Genomic DNA, 22976 nt, shown 5'->3' with positions numbered 1-22976 from the left:
TGGATCTATTCACACAGCATGTATGCAGTGAACCACAGCCGGACATCCTGTGCTGAACTGTGTATCTATTATTCTTCATGTGACCAGTCCCTGCACCTCTGATTCCTTTATTTGAATGCTCAAGATGACTAAGATTTTTGAATCTTGAAACCTGATATTATGATTTGGCTCATCTGTAGTAGAAGATACTGTGATTGTGTCTGTAAAGAATGGCAAAAAATAATTTACAATTATATAATAGATTCCTCAGTACATGGAGTATATATGGCTTTTCATTTTTTTCAAGTTCATTTGAAAAAATATTTTACAGTAAAATGATAGTGCAGCAAATACATTTTTGAATATTCAGAATTGCCTATTAGTAATAAGTCTATGATCATTGACTTCTCATATAGACACACATTAAGAGGCAGCACTTTTAAAAAGTGTTCACTAATTTTTCTGAATATATATATATATATATATATATATATATATATTAATTGCTATATACTGCATATAGAAAATATATATTCAGCGGCACTTGGAGTCTTAATGAAGGCTTTTACAGGTTGAGTCTTCCATATCCAAATATTCCAAAATACGGATTTTTTTTTAGCATGACTGAGATAGTGACACCTTTGCTTTCTGATGGTTCAATGTACACAAACTTTGTTTAAGGCACAAAATTATTTAAAATTACCTTCAGGCTGTGTGTATAAGGTGTATATAAAATATAAATGAATTTCATGTACACAAGCTTTGAGCCACAAAATTATTGAAAATTTTGTATAAAATGACCTGCAGGCTGTGTGTATAAGGTGTATATAAAACATAAATACATTCTGTGTTTAGATGTGGGTCCCATTCCCAAGATATCTCATTATGGTATGCAATTATGCCAAAATACGGAATATTTTGATATCCAAAATATCTCTGGTCCCAAGCATTTTGGATATGGGAGACTCAACCCTGTATTGATGTTCCAAACTGGTATTTTGGAACAACAATTAAAATCCTTTATTAAGACTCTGAGTGCCGCTGATTATTTATTTTCTATGGATCACACGGAGGGCACCGGAGTAGCTTACACTATCTAGGGAGAAATGCTGGACAGACATGGACTATAATATATCTATCTATACAACTTCAACATTATTGGGGTATGCACTCGTGTATAATTTCTTCAACTTTTGGGGTGCCTCCAAATGCTCCTTTAATAAAAAATGTACATCCTTGACAAAAGATGTAGTAAACGTCTGAACGTTGGAAATACTTAGCCTTGTGCTGGTTTTCATTACCTGAAGTACTTGGAGTGCTGCTATTCGTCTAACGAATATTGAAGGGGCCGGAACTTGCCTCCAGAAGTGCACCCGGGCCGTATTACTGTTGTGGAGTGCTGAACATTTTTAAAAATTTGTGTGTGTGTGTGTGTATATATATATATATATATATATATAAATAGAGTAAAGAGATGGCACTCTAATGACAATAACAGCATGGGGGTGCCAGGTCCATAGAAAAATCATAAAAAACACTCTAACACCAATAGAGCTAACAGCTATTAGTGTAGAAAAAACCAGCACTCACGTTTAGATGAAAAACTTCACACGTTTATTCACTTGGACAAAAGTGAATAATGCAGCATAGATCAGCAGTGGCCCAACGACCGTTTCAACTGTCTGGCAGTTCTCCTCAGGGGCTAACACATAATGGGGTAGATGTATGAAGCTCTGGAAAGTGATAAAGTGCAGAGTGATAAACGGCCAACCAATCAGCTCACAACTGTCATGTTACTAGCTGTGTTTGAAAAATGACAGGTGGGAGCGGATTGGTTGGTCGTTTATCACTCTGCACTTTATCACTTACCACAGCTTCATACATCTGCCCCAATGAGCCCAGCAGCACTTAAATGCACATAACGGCGCCAAAATCAAGAGAGCACAGTTCGTGCTGTGCCGCTGAAGCCACGCCCATCAGCACTGGATAGGCTGCACAGCGTCAGGTGAGTGGGCAGGGTTACAACTGTTTTCCTCAGGGGCCCCTGAGGAAAACTGCCAGACAGTTGAAACGGCCGTTGCAACAGAGTGTGTATATTCCACCCATATAGTGCGATCTATTCTGCAGTACCAGCCGCGGTGCGCATTCTGACAGCCCAGCACCAACACGGACCCAGGGATGTTTGTTTACAAGTGTAATCCTGCCAGTACTGCTGGGCTCATTGGGGAAGATGTATGAAGCCCAGAAGCGGTATCAGCGCACGTTATGTGCGCTGATACCACTTCTCCCCGATGTATGATTAGAGGTGTGGGCAGTAAATGACAGGGTGCTATGTGACAGGGCCATGTACGAACGGTCATACCGCATGACCGTTCAGCCGGCTGTAGCTGTCGTTATCGCTGACGCGCACAGCCTGGCGCTAGCCTATCCCCACAGCAGGCACATCGCTGTCCCTGCTAGGGCTGCTGCCGGCTCCAGGGCTGCACGAGGGGATCTCGCGATACTTGCGAGATCCCGCGCATGCTCAGTGGAGCCGGCCGGGACAGAGACACAACGCATCAGCACTAGGCTGATGCGTTGTGGTCTCTAGCGGGTAGCACCGGAGGGGGGAGTTAACGCTCCCCATCTCCGTCCGATGAGATGTTCTTACATCTCATCGGTAGTGCTTCCTGCTTCGCTTCGGTAAAGAGGCGAAGCAGGAAGCGGTATAGCGGCACGTTAAGTGCCGCTATCATACATCTACCCCATTATATGTTAGCCCCTGAGGAGAACTGCCAGACAGTTGAAACGGTCATTGGGCCACTGCTGATCTATGCTGCATTATTCATTTTTGTCCATGTGAATAAACGTGTGAAGTTTTTCATCTAAACGTGAGTGCTGGTTTTTTCTACACTAATAGCTGTTAGTTCAATTGGAGTTAGAGTGTTTTTATATATATATATATATATATATATATATATACATGTATACACACAAACACACAGACACACATATTAATTATATTCCCTGCCATATGTATACACATACACACTAGGGTTAATTTTTGTTGGGAGCCAATTTACCTACCAATATATTTTTGGATTGTGGGAGGAAATCAGAGTACCCGAAGGAAACGCACGCAAGCACAGGGGGAATATACAAACTCCTCACCGTTAGGGCCATGTAATTACTGAAACATTGGCATTTATTGTATATATATTTGTATCTATCCATATCTCTCTCTCTATCATAAATGCCAATGTCTCAATAATCACTTGCAAAACTGAAATGGATTTTAAATGAACATTATACTATTCAAACAGGCAGATTAAGCACCATTGAGATAGTTAACAACTAACAGAGTGTGGGGAACATTACCCATCACAATACTAGAACATATCCACACAGACTTCAGGTTGCAACTAATTAACACTGTTTTTTATCAACTATCTATCTTCAACAAATGTGTAAGTATAGCAGTCTGTCTGCTGTGCTAATTAATATAGAACATAAATTTTTTTGTAAATTATATTTTTTCACATACTCTATTATTTTGTCTTAAATGACTGATGTGAGACAAATGTGAATTACATTCTGTACATGCATGTTATATGCAGTGTAGTTCTAACACTTTATGAATTGGGGCCAGTTAATGTGTTGTTGCAGTTCTTCTGGCAGCCTAAGGGTTGCAATAGGTAATAAGGAAAGCTCAGAAAATATAATGTGGAAACCAGCAGGCATCTGCCTTTGTGCTGTGGAGCATTAGGGTATGTTTTTCTATTTCCCCAAATCCCTAATTGTGCCAGGGTTCCCAATGTGATGCTGGCAGGTAGGAAGGTATGGGGCTGCTGAATGCACCTGACCCATCCTCATTCCTTTGCTTCCTGTATTTTGCTTGGTTGCTAACAAGTGACATCACCCTACACACTCCCTCCTGCCTGCTGTCAGCTTTCTCCCTCACGCCTAGGCTTAGCAGTAACACTGGGAGGATAAGGATCGCTTGTGGTTGCAGGAAGCTACAGGCAGCATGCAAAAGGTGTCTGAAAGTCCAAGAGAGAGAAGCACATAGCCTGCAGCAGCATCCCTGACCTTCTGCACCAAGGGGAATATTTGCTTCTTTATGTAGTTGAACTTCAGCAAAGCACTCTCCCTGCAGTCAATTCTCTGCTTTGGGTTTCTGAACAGAATTGCATGCATGACATTCCGCAAAGGAGAGAAAATGACCATAAGCATCCAGGAGCATATGGCCATTGACGTGTGCCCAGGTCCCATCAAGCCGATCAAACAAATCTCTGACTATTTCCCCCGCTTTCCCCGTGGTATCCCCGCCGCGGTTACCCGGAGTAACTCCCTTAAGTCTAATGTGAGCCAGCCCTCTGTCAGCCCTTCTGAAAGTTCCCGGGAGGAAGAGGAGGATGTGGACAAATTATTTGGAGCCTATGGGGCAGCTTCCACCACCACCACCACCAGCAGCAGCACCAGCAGCAACGCACCTGTCAGACACGACGAGGAAGTGGACCTGGATGGATATGATTCAGATGACTGCAGTAAGTTCTAGCTCTTGTGTGACTGATTGACACGTGTGACCATGTATATGCTGATCTGCGAGCCGTAGAATTGTTTATCGTGCTGTCATTTGCTGGATAGTGGGTGGCATATGAGAGTCAAGCTCTCTAACGCCAAGAACTGCGGGTATCCTGCTATTCTGCATACAAATTGTGTCTTGTAACTTTCACACCTGTTTCAGAAAACAAAATAGAGGTTGTGTAACCAACGAAGTACATGGCTTGCAAATAATTTGCTTAGCAAACTGCAAGGTTTAATTGATACATTTGATGGAATTGTAGGACTCTGGTTAATGAGTGGCTTTTTACTTTTGTCTGTGCTCTTTGTCATCAGTCTTGCTGCATACTGTAGATTGATAAATAACGGTGTCATTGAGAGTTTAGGTGCTTACTGAATGCAAAGCAAAGTTCATACTGGTGTGTATACATTTTTAGTCATATCAAAATGAACAGTATTGTTGATCTCAGGTAAGAATAGCATGGATGAAAAGCAACCAGTTGCTCTTTAGTGTTGTGTTTTAGTGCCTATTGTGACTTGATGAGAAGGATGCCTGTATTTGCCTGTCTTGGGGAAGGTTCTCATTCAATGTCAAACTACAGTACAGCTGTCTAACCTGCTGATCAGCTAAATGTGTTGTCTGTTCCTTATAAAACAGCTCTGCTTAGATACAGAATAGTTTATTGTTAAGGAGTAGAACAATATTTGTATGTTAACAACTGTTGAATATAATTCCAGCAGATTCATTGGCAGTCAGAGGCCGTTATTCAGATTATGTTATTGAGAATCAGAAATGGTCTCCAGCTGGAGGAGAGAGGAAACACTGGCATGCAATAATAATTCCAGGTGATGCTCCTCACACAGTGTTCACCCTGCAATTTAAAACAACATTGCAATATTTATTCATCTAAGGCTTCACGCCACCTGCTTATTTGGGGCACGTATCTGCTTTCCTGGATGACAGTCATGAATTTTAGAATTGTAAACATTAAATACATATTTATTAGTAGACTGGCTGTACATATATTCGCTTCCAATACCACAAAAAAATCTTAAGCACAACTGTTTTACCAAAGGTTATACAAACTGCACATTCTGACTGCTACCCCTCCCCTAGATTAAGTGAGGAGCACACACACACATATATATATATATATATATATATATATATATATATATACACAATACAATACCTATATTGCGTTACATCAACCCAATTATCTTAAAATGCAAATATAAAAAACATACAGTACAATTCATTAAGATGGCTTTTTAGTATAGCCTGCTTCCCCAAGTGCGGTCCCTTGCCAGTATGGACCAGAAGGGTTCTATGGAATGATGATCTTGGGGAGCACCAAACTCCAATTATGCAGGTTAAAATTTTCCATTTTAATGTCCTTTTAAGGGGATGAAGATGAAGACAAAGAATGGATCCACTTTCAGTTCCTACAATGATACCGTAATTCAAAATGTATGCACTTCCAGCCTAAACTTTAATCCTCAATCGGGATGGCAAATAGTATGTCCTTTAAACAGCACTCAGCTAGAGATATCCAATGGAGGGCAGCTTCCGTGCAACAGTGTACAGCTCACAGGTCTGGTAGTGAATCACTACCAGACCTGTGCACAGTCTGTAGAGCAAAGCCACAGGTACAATGTCGCTGTATGTGTAGAGTCCAGTGGAATACTAACCTGATATACATCTTCACTAGTTGGAGCAGTGAAGGTTTTACATTGCCTGATCCAGTGGATCTTCAATTGCATTGTAACATATGACTCATTAATTGGGATATGTGTACATTAATTGAGATATAACCCTGAAGAAGTTTTGTGGAGAGATGAAACGCGTAGAGTTTAGAAGTGATAGGTGGTCTATTTGGAAGATCCAGTCCACTTTTGGAACGTGGGTGAAAATTCACTAATAGTGGACAACTACTCAACATATATATTGGATATTATATAATCAAATTCTTCTAATTTTGGTGTATTTTATGTTTTTTAATAAAATATTTTATATCTATTAAAGTTGGCCTTGGGCCTGATTTTTTTTTTCTTTGGTAAGGTATGAGGGTGTATTTTTACCCCAAGGAGTAATATTGACAAGCTCAGTAAACATTTTAAGGACTAATACGTCAGAATCTGGAGCAAAGAGAAAGCTTCATAAGAAAACATTTATTCAAGATTATTCGAGATAAAAGCCGGAACCATAAAGCCTCTGAAGGAATGGTCCTTTTTAAAGAAATTCTAAGGATGTTTATGTGATAGTGATTTTTATAAAGTGGTTTTCTGATTAGAGCGCCCCATCAGTATATTTGTTTTAGAGTTATTTATTCAGTCCTACCAACAGAGGGCTAATTGAGGGGAGCGGCTCGGAGGATAGTTAAAAGAACAGGATAAGGTATAAAAGTTTGTGGTGCATATATATATATATATGGTCAGAAGTATGATATATAGTGTAGGACTTGTAGAGAAATGGGGTCCCGTGATGAGGGCTGCAGGCTTAAACGCATTGATCAATCCATGAACCAAAACCCCATTATGTATTTATTATTGTGAGTGATTTAACAATGGTGAGTGCTGAGTTTTCTGTATATATATATATATATATATATATTCAGTTTACAAAAGACATAAATACATATTTATAGGTGATGTACATTTTGTATTAAATATTAAACCTGCACAACTTTTAGTAAAATTATGGACTTAGGAAGGAGTTCAGTTTACACCACCACCACTATCTGTGTAGTTCAAATAACACTCACTGGTACTCTGATGCCTGATCATCTACAGTACTGCATGTGGATTTTTTTTTTAATGTGATTACAAGCGTCTCCTTTTCCCTCTATGTTCAGAGAGGTCATTTCAATTTAAAAGTTTACCCTGGAGAACTCTCTTTTGAGCCTCCTGTGTGATTTTGAGGCAAGAATATTTGTATCATTGAAATGACCCAGTCATAGCAAGGGGATTTTCAGGGGATTTAATTGATATGTGGTTCATTCTGCCCAATTACAGTCTTAGTCCTAGTTCACTATGTAAATGTGAAAAATGCAGGAACACTAATGCACTGTTTAGTGATTTTTTTGAATGTGTTTTCCATGTATTGTGCTTTCATCAATACTATCATTTGTACTGAGAGCACACGTTAACACATGAGAATTTGATCATGATCCATTTTAAAATTTGATAGACCACAATGGTGGGAACAAGCCCTTAGGAAACCATTTATCCTATATTTAATGCAGTTTGCATACATTAGTTAGCAGCTGAAAAACACTTTGTCAGTGGATGGGTGTGAACAGGGAAATATATAAAACTGAACGCTTATTAGTCACTGCTAAATAGTGAATATATAAAAAGTGTTGATTGCTTATGGAAATAGAATAACATGAACTTTACTTAGCTCATATATGGGCCCATACATAAAGTAATATTTGCGAGATAGACCCCAAAAACACTAGTTTTCAAGGGGTATTCGCAAGTTTTAAGTATCCCCCGAATGTACATTTCCGACAGCATCTGCAAAGCTGCAAAGCTGTCAAATTCCCCAAAATTTGGTCATTTGGCTGAAATAGTTAACATCATCTCCAGATGGTGTTATCCAATAGTAGCCATGGGGCTACTATTTCGCAAAAATTACCGGGAGAGGGTTCCCCTGGAACCCTCCCTGGCAAAGGCTGTCACACATACGTGGTCAGGAGACCAAGCATTCACAAAATGGCCCAAGCTCACCATATAGAAGTTAAATGATTGCTTTTGCATCTTTACACATCACAGGAAGAGGCTCCTTACAGAACCCCTTACCCCGCATGGGAGTTTTAGTACATTCGGGCGAATGTGAATTTCTAATTACCGCAAATAGAGGCGATAAGAAACTCTAATTTTTAGGTCTAAAACCCAAAAATTTGTAAATATGCCCCATAGTACAGAATGTTTCATAGGACATCCATAACTTGGAAATACCCCTTGAATATTTTGAAATGTTAGTTTGATACATAAAGGTTTGTTACATTAGTTCAATTGTTTAGACGTAACTATATAATCCTAAAAGTAATCCTAAAAGTGGATTACTTGCCTGTGTAACGGATGCATCCCTGTGTCAGTAAATAACATCCACCAGCATGCTTTAGGAAATGTCTAGCTGTTTTTTTTTTCTTAGATTATATCAACCATGCTTACACGAAATGGGTTGTGTAGATGGCAAGATTTGTATTTGCAACTCATGGATCTGTTATTACCTGCAGGCTCCTAGCAGCTGAGCCACATCCACAGCTTGCAGATGAAAGAACATATATTTTCTTTTTCAATTTCCTTCACCATCATTTGTTATGAAGAAAAAAAAACCTAGAATCCACACAGTTTTTTCATGAATCCCAATAGAAATAATTTTCTTGTAGATCCCAGGTAAACTGTCGTCATTCTGCCTAATGATTTGCTACTTCTCGACGAGGTTAATCCTGGTTTAGCATAATAACTTGTAGGAATCATGGTTTTAACACTGCCCCCATTTAGCTTGTACATCCCTCACACTTTTAATATAGTTGTAGAATTGTCTTTAACTGGCTGTGGCTGCCTGTATGTGTACAGGGAGACCGTAGAACTCTGAGCCTGGTTTTCATAGCATCAAGGTATGACGCACATTACCATTGAAATAAGAAATCTATTCTTGTAGCCTTTATATTAGTGAATAGGAGCATACAGTAGGAGTTGCTTTGCCATATTTTTAAAGTGAAAAAACAAACAAAAAAAACTACTCTACATCTAAAAGTAAAGGATTTATTATAATTTGCTTACAGCAACATGTATCACTATCTCTGAGCTTCTTTACATTTATTGCGAATATAACTATTTCACAAAACATCTACAGTATATAATAAGCGAGAAAGTGTGTGTGTGTCTGTCTGTTCGTCCTTTATGCACGGCCAGAGATTGTACCTAGCTCCACCAAATTTGGCATGGTGGTGTAGTTGGACCAGGATTAGGTTTTTGCCTAGATTTAAACTTCCTCAGGATGAGCCCCTTGTGGTAGGGTCTCAGCTCTCGCAAACACGAGTGGACTTCCTGCTCTAATAGAGCTGGAAGTCCACTACTGACATCACGAGTGATGTCAGTAGGGCCGCCCACAAACGGCAGGCGTTCCTAAGGGAACGCCTGCACTTGTGCAGCCACCCCCCTCCCGCCTACAAAACGGAGCGAGCTGTCAATCAACATCGACAGCTGCCCGTCTTGTAGTGAGACCCGTTGTGACGGAGTTGCCGTCGCAGTACCGGTCTCGCACATGCGCACACCGGAGGTGGCGCATGCGCAGTTGGGGACCATAGACCCACTTGCGAGCGCTGTGCGCTTGCAAGCGGGTCTGAATCAGGCCCACTGTCACACTCTCATCTCTTCCAAAGTGCTGTTATATCACTCTTCCAGCATTCGCATACATAAAATACAGAGTTAATCAGCCTCTGTGTTTGCATGATAAACTTTGACATTAAACTGTGTGCATTATTAGCATTTCACTCACTGTCTCACCTTACAGCATCTGCCCCAGGGGTCTTAGCAGAGTGCCTGGCAGGCTCACTAGCAGCTCAGCACTCAATACATTTAGACTGTGGGCCTGTGGAAGACAGCGTAATTAATCCACAATCTTTGATCCTGGCAAAGAGATTACAAACAGTAGGTGAGATTGATCGCATCCACACACTGCAAACGGGCCCCCTTCTGTCTGGGAATAGAACTCCAGTTCCGGCATTTCCTCCCTGGTGGCAGCGCTGCTAGACATGGTCTTCAATGTTGGTCTGCGGACACAGTTACAGGGATCACACAGATTCCCAATTATCAGGAATCTACACATGCGTCTAACCCGTACTGCGCATATGCAGTACAGGTCTACGATCCCGTGTGCAGGCCACCAGCAGACTGTTAGTGATTGACTGCTGCCATTCCTGGGCAGGGAGGGGGTGGTGACGGCCTCCGTTTCCCAAAACAGAGGCATGGTAAATCAGAGGGGAGTGAAGAGGCTAGGATCTCAGTCGGCGGATGTAGATTTTCCGGCCTCTTTTACTCATCTGCGACGGACGGCTTGCTTGACTCCATTGTTACTCAGCCGACCAAAGGGATCACAGATGATCCGGTGCTGCGTCCTTGGATGAAGCTCGGATCAGTAATGCCTCCTGCTGTATTACCATATTTCAGTTATCACTGCTGCTAGCATGTTAGTAGCTGCGATAGCATATCTGTCCGCAGCTGAATCACCCCCTCTGTTCTGCAGTGATTTCTGAAACTCAAGTCATTTGGAAGCTATACTGATTTCTGTTCTGTAAGTCAGTCCACTACATAGATAACCAATTCCACACGCTATGAGAATACGCCTGCCCTAAATTGCATAGTTATCCAGGTTGAAGGCTGCAGGTGTACTTCAGGGTCCAGTCTTCATCCTGGGCAATGCCGGGTATCCCAGCTAGTTGATAATATATACAAAATAAGTGAGCAGTGGAATGGATGACACTAAATGCAACAAATTCACAGTTACCATCAGCTGTTAGAAATAATAATGTAATCATGCAGAGAAATGTCAGTAGGAGGATTATAACATATGTACATACAGTATATGCCAAAAGTTTGTATTGTAAACCATGTATATGGATGCATATCATGTCTGCTTGCTGATATTAGCTGATGCTGTCATAGGCCATGTGTTTTATCATACTAATTATGTGTATGTGTCTTTATTTATCAACTTTTTTGTTAACTCACAGGAGAGTGTCTACCACATTCATTCAGAACACTACAGACATCTTTGGCTTATATTTGCTTTTCATTTGGATTGGTTAAGTATTTTTATCCAGTGTATTAAGAGACCTTAAAATTCTGTGAATGTGACTTCAATGCCTAAGGTTCCGCTTACTAGCGTGCTTTGACTAGTAAAGCTTTATGAATAATATCACCCATGCCATAATATGCCATAATATGCTCACCTCTGCACAATTTCAAAATCAGTCAGTGAGGGCATCAGGATATATGTGTGCAAGCTTGAATAGGGTATAATACATCTAGTGTAACATTTTAATGATAATAGTAGAATTTTCTAAATTCTTAAGGGCCCCATACATGGTGCGATATGCACCTTGCGATGCGATGGCCGACATATTGGGCAGTCTCCACACACGTAGCGATCCGGTGGCCTATCGCCCGATATGCCGGCACCCCCTCCTCCACCCGCATAGCGCTGCATGGGATCGTTCTTCGATCCCCCAGATCAATTGAACATGCAGAAAGATCTGGAGGAGCGACGGACGACCTCACGGGAGCGCGCTGCAGGCGATATTGTGCCCACACACGGAACGATATAGCGGGATATCATTCAAACTGTCAGATAGGCCGCTATATCGCTCCGTGTGTGGGGGCCTTTAGAAACACTATTAAAAATGTGCTGCCATGTTTTAGTTAATATTGTCATAGTTAATTAATTTTTAAAGATTTAAATATTTTTTCCCAGTTGAACATCTGATAAAATGTTATACTATAAATCATGGCTTGGAGTGTGCCACTCTTTGTACATGTTAGAACATTTACATGTGTATGTTTTGACATAAAAGGTGGTAGTATATGGTCATCATGGATAGTAATTCTAGCGAAGATTAATAGTAATATGCATAATTAACATTTAATTGCCAACTGTATTACAAAGTGGTCTAGGCCTTATTAATCAAGGCTCCATATCTGTACATTCCCTGTTATATTAGGTACAGTGTAATGTATGACTGGTGGTCTAAATTTTTGCTGAACTGAGAGCATATCATAGAAATCTTGAGGTCTTAAGCTGGGTACACAATGACAGATATATTAGCCGATCAATTGATCAGCCAATATATCTGGTGCCCGTCGGCCAGTCTGTACCAGCGATATGTTCGTGAACGACGTTGTGCACAGACATATCATCTTCGCTGTGCTGCACAGCCGATGGCAGATATATCTGCTGATATATCCGTTCATCGGCCAGTGTGTACGGGCGGTCTGCCGATTGCCCGTACACATGCAGCAGAGGCCGTGGTGAGGGGTGTGGTACACGCCCCCCCCAGTTAGCGGGACTTGTGGCCAGAAGCAGATGATGGTTGTTCAGTGTGTATGAACGACCGTCATCCAGTGCAGATATATCTGTGCAGTGTGTACCTACCTTCAGTGACTGAAAGAGTTTACTAATACTTTGTGTATTGCTTATGAAAGACAATCTACTCTAGATTAAACTACTCATCTATACATAACGAGGTAGAAGACTTACATGGAAATTCTATAGTATTCTAGCATACTTTAGATAATATAAACATTTGTGTAAATCAGTATCCTAAAAGGAGGTCTGTGAAAATAGAATTTCTATTGACTGTTTTACATTGGTATCATTGATACAGTATATGCATTCTTTTTTTCTATATTACCCAACACACATTAAAAACTGTGAACTAAAATAAAAAACCAGTACACAAGCAATAATACAGCATTTAAAATAAATAGCGGGCTCACAGTACTAGTTGTTTGAATAGGTGAATGATCCAGCAAATGAACGTTTATGGGAATTCTCTACTATAGAGGGTGGTGTATGTTGAATATAACATAACATGTATCATCATCATCTTTATGTCTACTTTTAATGTACTTTTTTATATAAATATTGAAATAATAGTTATGATTGAACACACAAAGACAACAAATAAACACACTTACATTAATATAACAAAATGAGGCACATGTTGTAATTGGCTGAGAAGCGTGAAGCTTATTTTCATGCATTAAATCTTCAATGACTGAAAATAGTCATTCACTGACTGATTCACTGTACTTAGAAAAAAAGAAAAGAAAGTTTATTTTAACGTGTGTTTAATGCTACAGCAAACAGAATTATATGGTTTATCTAAAAAGTGCTAAAATTAAATAATTTTAGTTTTTTTCAATATTTTTGTTTTTATTTTTATAAACAACATTATGCAACAATGTTCTTTCCCCTTAAGCTCATGTAACTTATGCGGCCCATACATCTGTATGGCTCATGTCCTCGTTCTGCCATTGCCGATCCGCCAGTGAAGAACGGGATAGAGACCGTCCAGCATGTTGGATTTCTCCAATCCCCTGACCCCGGCGTCTGCAGAATAGGGAATTGCCCCAATACATCGTAGAAGTATGGGCCCCATAAGTAATGTAATTATCCTTACATATGCAAATATGTTTATGTATGGTGATTGCCATATTATTTTGTTGATTTGTTTACCTGTTTTGCATTATTGCCCGATACAGCTCTGCAGAACTTTGTGGTGCCTTATAAGTAAATGCTAATAATATTAAATTACAGTAAATTGAAAAAAAAGTGCATTTTTGCAGCATGGTTGCGGATCTGATGTTTTGTTTAGTTCATGCATTTAAGTTGATTCATTATTTATATCAACCACTGTTCATCAATCTTGAACTGTCAACGAAGCAAAATGTTAGTTGTAATTCAACACAATGCTTTAGTATGAATCAATCAAAATACAATTCCTAAGGTCTATTGAATTTGTGCATGTTAGTATGCTTACAGCACAAAATAAATAGTGCTTGGCTAGATTTTATTGCAAACTTGAAGTGAGCATACTACTTTTTTTTTTGCTCAGTGCCCATTTCTCCCTGCAAACAATGTATGTGCACTTTTGAGATGTGAAAGGAATTTTGTCTGTTGACATTGGGCTAGCCCCTGTAAAAATGTGTGCATTATGTATTCTGCTAATAAGATGTTGGGCCTGAGTCTAAGTAGTACACACAGGGCCATAATTAGTGGTGTGTGACTGATGCCACCACTCTGTACTAGTTAGCAGTGTGCCTGGAACGGCACCCTGCAGCCAGGATTGTTGCTACAGTGCTGCCCAGAGCATCCTTTGGACGCTACAGGCAGGCAGCCTGCAGTCTGTGCAGGTGCTCAGAGCATGCTCAGGAAGCTCCGGGCAGTGCTGGACTTACCGAAGCTGGTGGTTCCACCCCCTCTGCACAACATCATGACGTCATGTGCTTAGGGGGCATGGCCGACACAAGGCACTCTGGAGACCTGCTACACACTTGAGTACACAACTGAGCCACAAATGCTCCCACATTGGGTCGGATTTAATTGCCCACGATACTTACCGCTGACTTGTAGCTCCCAGGTTAAGTGCCTGGGGCTATTCAATTGCAGCCCGTGGTAAGCCTGCAGGCTGCACTTAGCATGGATTTCTGTTTACACCCTCCTGAGGTGGGTACAGAAATCTGCTGTATGAAGGACCTTCTGCCCTTACCACGGCTTAACCAATAGCTCCGGACAATTAACCTGTACTCTATGGGTTAATGTGTGTTAGCTGTGGGCTTACCATGTGAGCAAATAGGCTTGTAGTTGAATAGCTTTGGGCATTAAAGCCTGGAGCTACAAGCCTGCAGTAAGTACTGCGACTAACTGAATCTAGCCCTATGTGCGAATAGAAAAAAACGTATATTCGTCCGGCTATGCAGAGTTGCAAGCAGCTTTGAAACCTGACTACTCCCTGTGTCAACTCCTGTGTAGACTCATATGAGATTTGTACAGCTCTGCATTGCTCAATCTTGTGCAGGTGTATCTGAATGCGAAACGCTACGTTATAGTGTCACAGCCGCTGACACTGTCAAATAGCAATTCGTATGCAGATACACCCGCAGTCGCACACAGAACATAGGCATGCTGCATATCATTTTACTCAGCACAAGCTGCTTGTGTGTCCTATTTCTCTGTGCGAATAAGACGCATTTGAAGGTAAAAAGTCACACCAAAAGACACTTGATGCTTCTGAGTCACACAGCTCTCAAGTATTATGTGTAATGCGACTTGTAGCGCACGGAGGATAGATGTATGAGGACACATCTGTACATCTCCATTACTTCTTATACAACAATGTTCTAATATGTTTTTTTCAGAATAGACGAGGTGATTGTGAGATAAATATGTAGTAGTGCCACATCAAAAATCTATATAGGTTCTAAACGGGTTGAGTATGAAATACCGGCAGTCGGGATGCCTACTGTCAAAATGCCGTCAGCGGCATCCCGATGCTCGGTATGCCGACAGGGGTAGAGTAAGTATACTAACCTTCTCCTCCTAACCCTCCCTTCTTGCACCCTAACCCTAACCCTTCCCACCCCGCACCCTAACCCTCCCTGTTAGTGCCTAAACCTAATCCTCCACCCTTGGTGCCTAAACCTAACCGTCCCCCTTTAGTGTCTAACCCTAACTTCCCCCAGTGGTGCCTAACCCTAAACTGCCCCCGAAAGCCTAACCATAACCCCGCTGTGGTGCCTAAACCTAACACTCCCCCCCTCCAGCACTGCTAACAGCTAAGACGCCCCGTTGTACCTTCGATCGGGATGGCGGCTGTCAAGATCCGGCGTCGAGATTTAGATAGGCGTCAGGATTTCAACGACTATCTTTAGTCCCTGGTTGGACTTTAGAATGCCGGAATCCTGTCCGTCGGCATACTAACTACATCCTGTTCTAAACAAATAAAATTGTTTTAATGGTGCTTTAACACCCTATGGGGTGCTCCATGCTGCTGTTTCAGGCTAAGTTAAGCTCCTATAGATAAATGTCCAATATAATTAAAATGGCAGCTCTCCCTGGATGAACCAAACCAGTAGTATTTTCACTCCAAATAAGTATTGTTATTAAGCATTTATACAGTGCATCCGGAAAGTATTCACAGTGCTTCAATTTTGCCACATTTTGTTATGTTACAGCCTTATTCCAAAATGGAATAAAATAATTTTTGTCCTCAAAATTCTACACACAATACTCCATAATGACAATGTGTAAAAAGTTTTTTTGAGATTTTTGCAAATTTAATAAAAAAAAAAAAAAATAATAAGAAATCACATGTACATAAGTATTCACAACCTTTGCTCACTACTTTGTTGATGCACCTTTGGCAGCAATTACAGACTCAAGTCTTTTTGAATATGATGCCACAAGGTTGGCACACCTATCTTTGGGCAGTTTCGCCCATTCCTCTTTGCAGCACCTCTCAAGCTCCATCAGGTTGGATGGGAAGCGTCGGTACACAGCCATTATCAGATCTCTCCAGAGATGTTCAATAGGATTCAAGCCTGGGCTCTGGCTGGGCCACTCAAGGACATTCACAGAGTTGTCCTGAAGCCACTCCTTTCATATCTTTTCTGTGTGCTTAGGGTCGTTGTCCTGCTGAAAGATGAACCGTCGCCCCAGTCTGAGGTCAAGAGCGCTTTGGAGCAGGTTTTCATCCAGGATGTCTCTGTACATTGCTGCATTCATCTTTCCCTCTATCCTGACTAGTCTCCCAGTTCCTGCCACTGAAAAGCATCCCCACAGCATGATGCTGCCACCACCATGCTTCACTGTAGGGATGGTATTGGCCTAGTGATGAGCGGTGCCTGGTTTTCTCCAAACATAACATGGCATTGACGCCAAAGAGTTCAATCCTTTCTTTCTCATGGTCTGAGAGTCCTTCAGGTGCATTTTAGCAAACTCCAGGCGGGCTGCCATTTGCTTTTTACTAAGGAGTGGCTTCCGTCTGGCCACTCTACCATACAGGCCTGATTGGTGGATTGCTGCAGAGATGGTTGTCCTTCTGGAAGGTTCTCCTCTCTCCACAGAGGAATGCTGTAGCTCTGACAGAGTGACCATTGGGTTTTTGATCACCTCCCTGACTAGGGCTCTTCTCCCCTGATTGCTCAGTTTAGACGGCCGGCAAACTCTAGGAAGAGCCCTGGTGGTTCCGAACTTCTTCCATTTATGGATGATGGAGACCACTGTGCTCATGGGGACCTTCAAAGCAGCAGATATTTTTCTGTACCCTTCCCCAGATTTGTGCCTCGAGTCAAAACTGTCTCGGAGGTCTACAGACAATTCCTTGGACTTCATGCTTGGTTTGTGCTCTGACATACACTGTCAAGTGTGGGAACTTATATAGGCAGGTGTATGCCTTTCAAAATCATGTCCAAACAACTGATTTTACCACAGGTAGACTCCAATTAAGCTGTAGGAACATCTCAATGATGATCAGTGGAAACAGGATGTACCTGAGCTCAATTTTGAGCTTCATGGCAAAGGTTCTGAATACTTATGTACATTTGATTTCTCAGGTTTTGTTTTTTTTATTAAATTTGCAAAAATCTCAAAAAAACTTTTTACACGTTGTCATTATGGGGTATTGTGTGTAGAATTTTGAGGACAAAAATTAATTTATTCCATTTTGGAATAAGGCTGTAACATAACAAAATGTGGAAAAAGTGAAGCGATGTGAATACTTTCCGGATGCACTGTATATCTGTGTACCTGACCCAAAGTTGTTTGAAGGCCTATCATGTGATACCGTGAGACAAGTTTGGGCCCAGTACGCATAATTTGAAAGTGGAGACTCCCCTCTTTCATATGTGAGTAATCTCACATTTGCAGGTGTAATTTTGGGTGTGATAGTGCACACAGTGCCCTCCCACCCATGTACAGAAAATGTCTATTTTTTTCTTACACGTGATCCCCTAACACTAGTGGACCTACTAGTGGGCCACATAACTACTAATTTGAATGAGCCGACTCAGCTATATAAACTATTGGTTTCCACAAAGTAACCGGTGTCATTATGGGGGTGAGAGGGCACATAGTACCCTCCCCCCATATATGGAAAATATAAATTTTCCATAGCGCAGGGTAACAATGTCAGGTACTCATAGGTGATCACCAGGGAAAAAGTACTACATAATTGTTCCAGTAAACATCTGATTACTCGCAGGCTGGTTCTGTACTCACCAAAGCCATGATAATATTTTGTAAACAGCTATAGATGTAAAAATCTAATTCATCCCTGGTAGCACAATACTTGGATGACAGTATAAATACATTTTTGAAAAAATATTCTGTAAATTTTATTTTACATTTGGCAATGAAATTTTGCATGTTTCATCAGAAAAAATTGGCTTCAAGTGATCCAACCACATCATAGAGCACAATGAATAGACCGGCCCAGCTTTATTCACAGACAATAAATTCAGCAAAATGCAACTTTACAAAAACAGTGCAAAACTCCATTTCATGGAATATCAAAGCAGAAGCAGGACTCAAAGACTACAACTTTCATCTCTAAGAGAAAATCAAAACAATGATGCTCAACTTGTTCTTAAGGGACCGTGACACAAATGACAAGCATAGAGCCTGTCTTTCTCATTGAAATGCTGTATGATTGGTCATGAGCTTGAGAAAATGTATTCTGACTGGTTATTACTGCAAGTGGACAGATTAATCCTAACCAATTATATCTCAGAGGCATCTAAATGTTGGGTGCATTTTTGCAGCCCCCCTCCATTTCTGAATCTCATTGTTTATATTCTTTTATTGGCAAAAAATCAGTAAAGCGAGTTTCATTCTAAATGGGGGTTTGACTGAGGTTTTTAGCTTAGTAAATTGGCAGTATACACAACTACTGACAAACACAGATATCCCTGCAGTTTTACATTCTATTGTAGTGGTAGCATCTGTTTGCACATGAGAAGAACATCATGCTACATTCTAACATTTTAATTGCAGTATTAACATTTTAGGATAAATGATGGGAACGGTACCATTGACTCTTCCTTAATCTAGATTAATGCACTTTTCATACATTTATTAGCATGGAAAAAATGCTTTCAAATCAGATATTTATAATGAGCCTTCATGGATTTTGCTGACTCGAATAAAGCTCAGACCCTTCTACTGCTGATTTAGGGCCTGATTCAGACCCACTCGCGAGCGGCTGTCCGCTCATGCGCGAGACGCGACGAGCGAAGGACTTTCCTTCGCTCGTAGTGTCTGATCAAAGGGGGGCGTGCTGTCGATGTTGATTGACAGCACGCCCCCTTTGGTGGGCGTGCCGGGGGCGTGCCTCCCAGACGGAGGCGTTCCCAAGGGTACGCCTACCGTCAGAAGCCGGCCCCACTGACATCACTAGTGATGTCAGTGGGAGTGATTTTGGCTCTGATAGAGCCGAAATCACTCCTGGCCTTGCGGTTGAGAAACTCAACCGCAGGCTTCTGCTCGCAGTGGCGATGGTCGCGATGGTCAAGACCATCGCGACCATCATCCTGCACGCTCGTATATGCTGTGGGTGGTGACCCACAGCTATACGAGCGTCCAGGAGGACGCTCCATATTTATGGAGGTGGGCCCTGATTCAGAGCGAGCGCTCTGGTCAGAGCGTCTGGCTCTGAATCAGGGCCTTAGTCAGGAGTCAGGACAGTCTCTAAAATGAGTAACCCTTACTTTAATAAGTCAATTATGCCCTGTCCTACTGTACCAATATTCTATGTTCTTCTCACATCAAATGCTTGTTGGTGTTGTCTTCTGCAAATAATAATTCAGTGTTAGCGCAGGGAGTGTGAACTGTGAAACATCTCAGCAGGCAGCTTTTAGAAGCAACATTCATAGATAAAAAGAAGAAGCCAAATTCATGTAAATGAACATCTGCATTCACACAGATCTTTGTGACGGTTCCTCTAAATAGCCTGCAATTCTGTCTACATCCCCACGGCACAGTTATTCTACGTGAGAATACCCAGTTGCCCACCAATTACACCGACTAAGGTGCCAATGGAGAAGCTGCTGAGATGTGTATGACTCTTAATCGCCCATACTGTAGTTGCTAAAGTTGCATATCGTGTGGTTGCTAAGAATTGCCTGTGTCCATATTCTTGAAAGCAATGATAGGATCTAATGTTTAGATTGTAAACTTATTTCAGCAGGGCCATTCTTACTTTCTGTTTCATGTAATTATACATAACTTGTTCATTTAATGATTCCTTCATTGCATGTACATTATTGGCGCTTTATGTATAGGTTATGAACAATTAGCACAAATATAGGGCTGGATTCAGGATAACTGCATAGAATTATTTGCATTTAATTAAAGTAGCAGAATACAGATTTATTTTGCAAACTGTCTCTGAGCCATTGCTGCCGCCTCAAGCTTGCAGTGGTGCACAAAGGAATAACTGATGCCTGACTACTTGTCTTTGCACACTGAAGAAATTGAGAAAAAAATGTCTACACCCTCCTAGTAAACCCATATTCCAGAAGCAGAGCCGTAGAAAGCTGGCCTGGGCCCAGCGGAAGGGGGTGTGGCCTAATTGTGGGGGTCACACCCACTTAGTGGAAAAAAAACCTCTTTGCAGCGCCGCTGTGAGCCCCCCAGCCTGACACAAATTAAGGGGGGGAGGGGCGTGATCAGTGTGATCGCCTCCCCACCCCCCAGAGGCAGAGGAGACTGCTGCTACTGCCACTCAGCAGCAGCAAGCAGTCTCCCACTGCAGCCCAGCACATAGCAGCATATGCTCGAGGGAGGTAGGGGCGGCATCACACCCGGGCCCCTCCAGCAAGCCTGGGACTGGGTAATTAGTACCCGGTGCCCCCCCCTCTCTGCACCCCAGTCCAGAAGGTGTTCCAGTATTATTGATCACATAAACAACCCAGCTTTAATTGGTCCTCTATAGACATCTAATTTATTTATTTTTCTTCTTGAAAGGACTGTTCTGGATAGAAGACAAGCACAATTAAGGTAAAAGCATGCTGCAACTTTTGGAAATAAGTTTTGAACATTGCTTGCAGCCTAATCCTAACCCTCTCTTCCCACAGCCTAACCCTAACCATTCACTTCAGGTCCGTGCAGAATGTGTGCATTTCACATGTTGACATTGTGAGCATGCTGACATTCTGCACATGCCGACGTATTCAGTGTCAACATTTTAACATTGTTGCCATCATAATACATTGTGATGTTGACATTATAAAATTCAACATTGTTAATGTCAACATTCTGACCACATCTCCCCATATAGGAAACATAATATCTCAAATATTGTATGTAGTCCAGTGGTTCCCAAACTTTTTTGAATCACAGTGCCCTAGAGTATCAGCAGTGTTTTCACGGCACCCCTAAACCAAAGGCTTGTTATTGGGAAATTCAGAAAAAAATGTAGTGTAGTAGTAAAATGAAGTAAATTGTGCTTACCTGCCATCCTTAGGTCCAGTTATGTGGTGGACAGGTTTGCGCTTCTGTTTGTCCACATATTTACTTTGTATTGTCCATAAAGAATTTGATTTGGTGCTGGACCACCAACCTGAGGCACCCATGCCAGTATCCCAAGGCACCCCAGGGTGCCACAGCGCACAGTTTGGAAACCACTGATGTAGTCTATTTTTTAATAATGGAACTGAAAGTAAAACAAGCTTAGTGTTTGGTGCACAGAACATCCATACTCTTACCTAACCAACAGCCTCTTTAAATTACTGACCTTACTTTCCTCCAAAACAATATTTCCTATACACATTTGCATTAATTTTCTTCATGCTGCACAAAGCTGCAAACTACGTACCTTGTCCCATTTGGTACAATGAGGAAGCACATTAATAAATTGGAAACCATCAAACTAATCTGAAATAATGATCACTCATACGGTATTTTAGTAAATACATACCTGCCCTCAGATACAGAGTGATTACTAGCACACAAATATTATGAGTTCCTTATGTTCTAGTAGAAAATAATACGTTGTGGGGACAAAGTATATTGTGAGAAAACACTTCCTGGAGGTAACAGGTGGCTGCAATTTTCCAAAATTCTGTGCGGCAATCGGAGAGTAATGTGCTGAAAAATAATAATGAAAACGTGCGCCTAATAGTGTAGTATATTTGAAAAAGTTTATAGCTTGTGCTCAAAAGTAGGTAATGTGCATACCAAATTAAAATATAAATAAACATATCTGCTGTCCAAGTGATGTTCCAAATGGCCACACTTCAAGGGGTTTCCCAGGGGTATTCTTCCTGTGGTAACCTTCAAGTAGGGCTTAGAATTTTTTGCCCATAAAAAGTAATATAGTGTAGTATTTCTTATACAAGGTAGAAATGACAAAAGACTAACATAGATCTGCGTACCAGATAGCGCATAACATAATGCATAGAATAGTGTCACTCATATGTGTAGCAGGTCACAAACAGTCCAGCTCCCAACATCACCATGTGGAGGACCTCAGACCAAGAAATGGAGAGAGTCTCCATAAGGGAATTGTTTTTAATTTAGACCAAACACAACACAAAAATACAGAATAAAAACAGAGTCGTTTTAAAAAAGATTTGCTTATCTTTTGAATGGTATAGCAGAATAGTCCACTCAAGGGTGCTCAGAACACCTATACTCTTACCGAACCAACAGCCTCTTTAAATTACTGACCTTACTTTCCTCCAAAACAATATTTCCTATACACATTTGCATTAATTTTCTTCATGCTGCACAAAGCTGCAAACTACGTACCTTGTCCCATTTGGTACAATGAGGGAGCACATTAATAAATTGGAAACCATCAAACTAATCTGAAATAATGATCTCTCATACGGTAATTTAGTAAATACATATCTGCCCTCATTGCCAATTGTTGAACAATTAA

At 41.1% G+C, this 22976-nt stretch overlaps 1 protein-coding gene across 2 annotated transcripts in view; it reads left to right on the top strand.

Annotated features, from left to right (window-relative positions):
* The first annotated feature begins 3967 nt into the window (after positions 1-3967).
* DOC2B (double C2 domain beta) overlaps positions 3968-22976 on the top strand; it is an 847907-nt gene continuing 828898 nt past the window's right edge. For both annotated transcript variants that reach the window (XM_088449544.1, XM_088449543.1), the window contains exon 1: positions 3968-4505. In XM_088449544.1, coding sequence (XP_088305670.1) covers positions 4154-4505 — 352 coding nt within the window. In that variant the 5' untranslated portion in view covers positions 3968-4153. The remainder of the gene's footprint in view (positions 4506-22976) is intronic.

This window comes from Taudactylus pleione, unplaced genomic scaffold, assembly GCF_031769625.1.
Source record: "Taudactylus pleione unplaced genomic scaffold, aTauple2 ptg000487l, whole genome shotgun sequence".
Taxonomy (NCBI): Eukaryota; Metazoa; Chordata; class Amphibia; order Anura; family Myobatrachidae; genus Taudactylus; species Taudactylus pleione.
The sequence above is the reverse complement of the archived record's forward strand: the minus strand, read 5'-3'. Positions and strand labels throughout refer to the sequence as shown.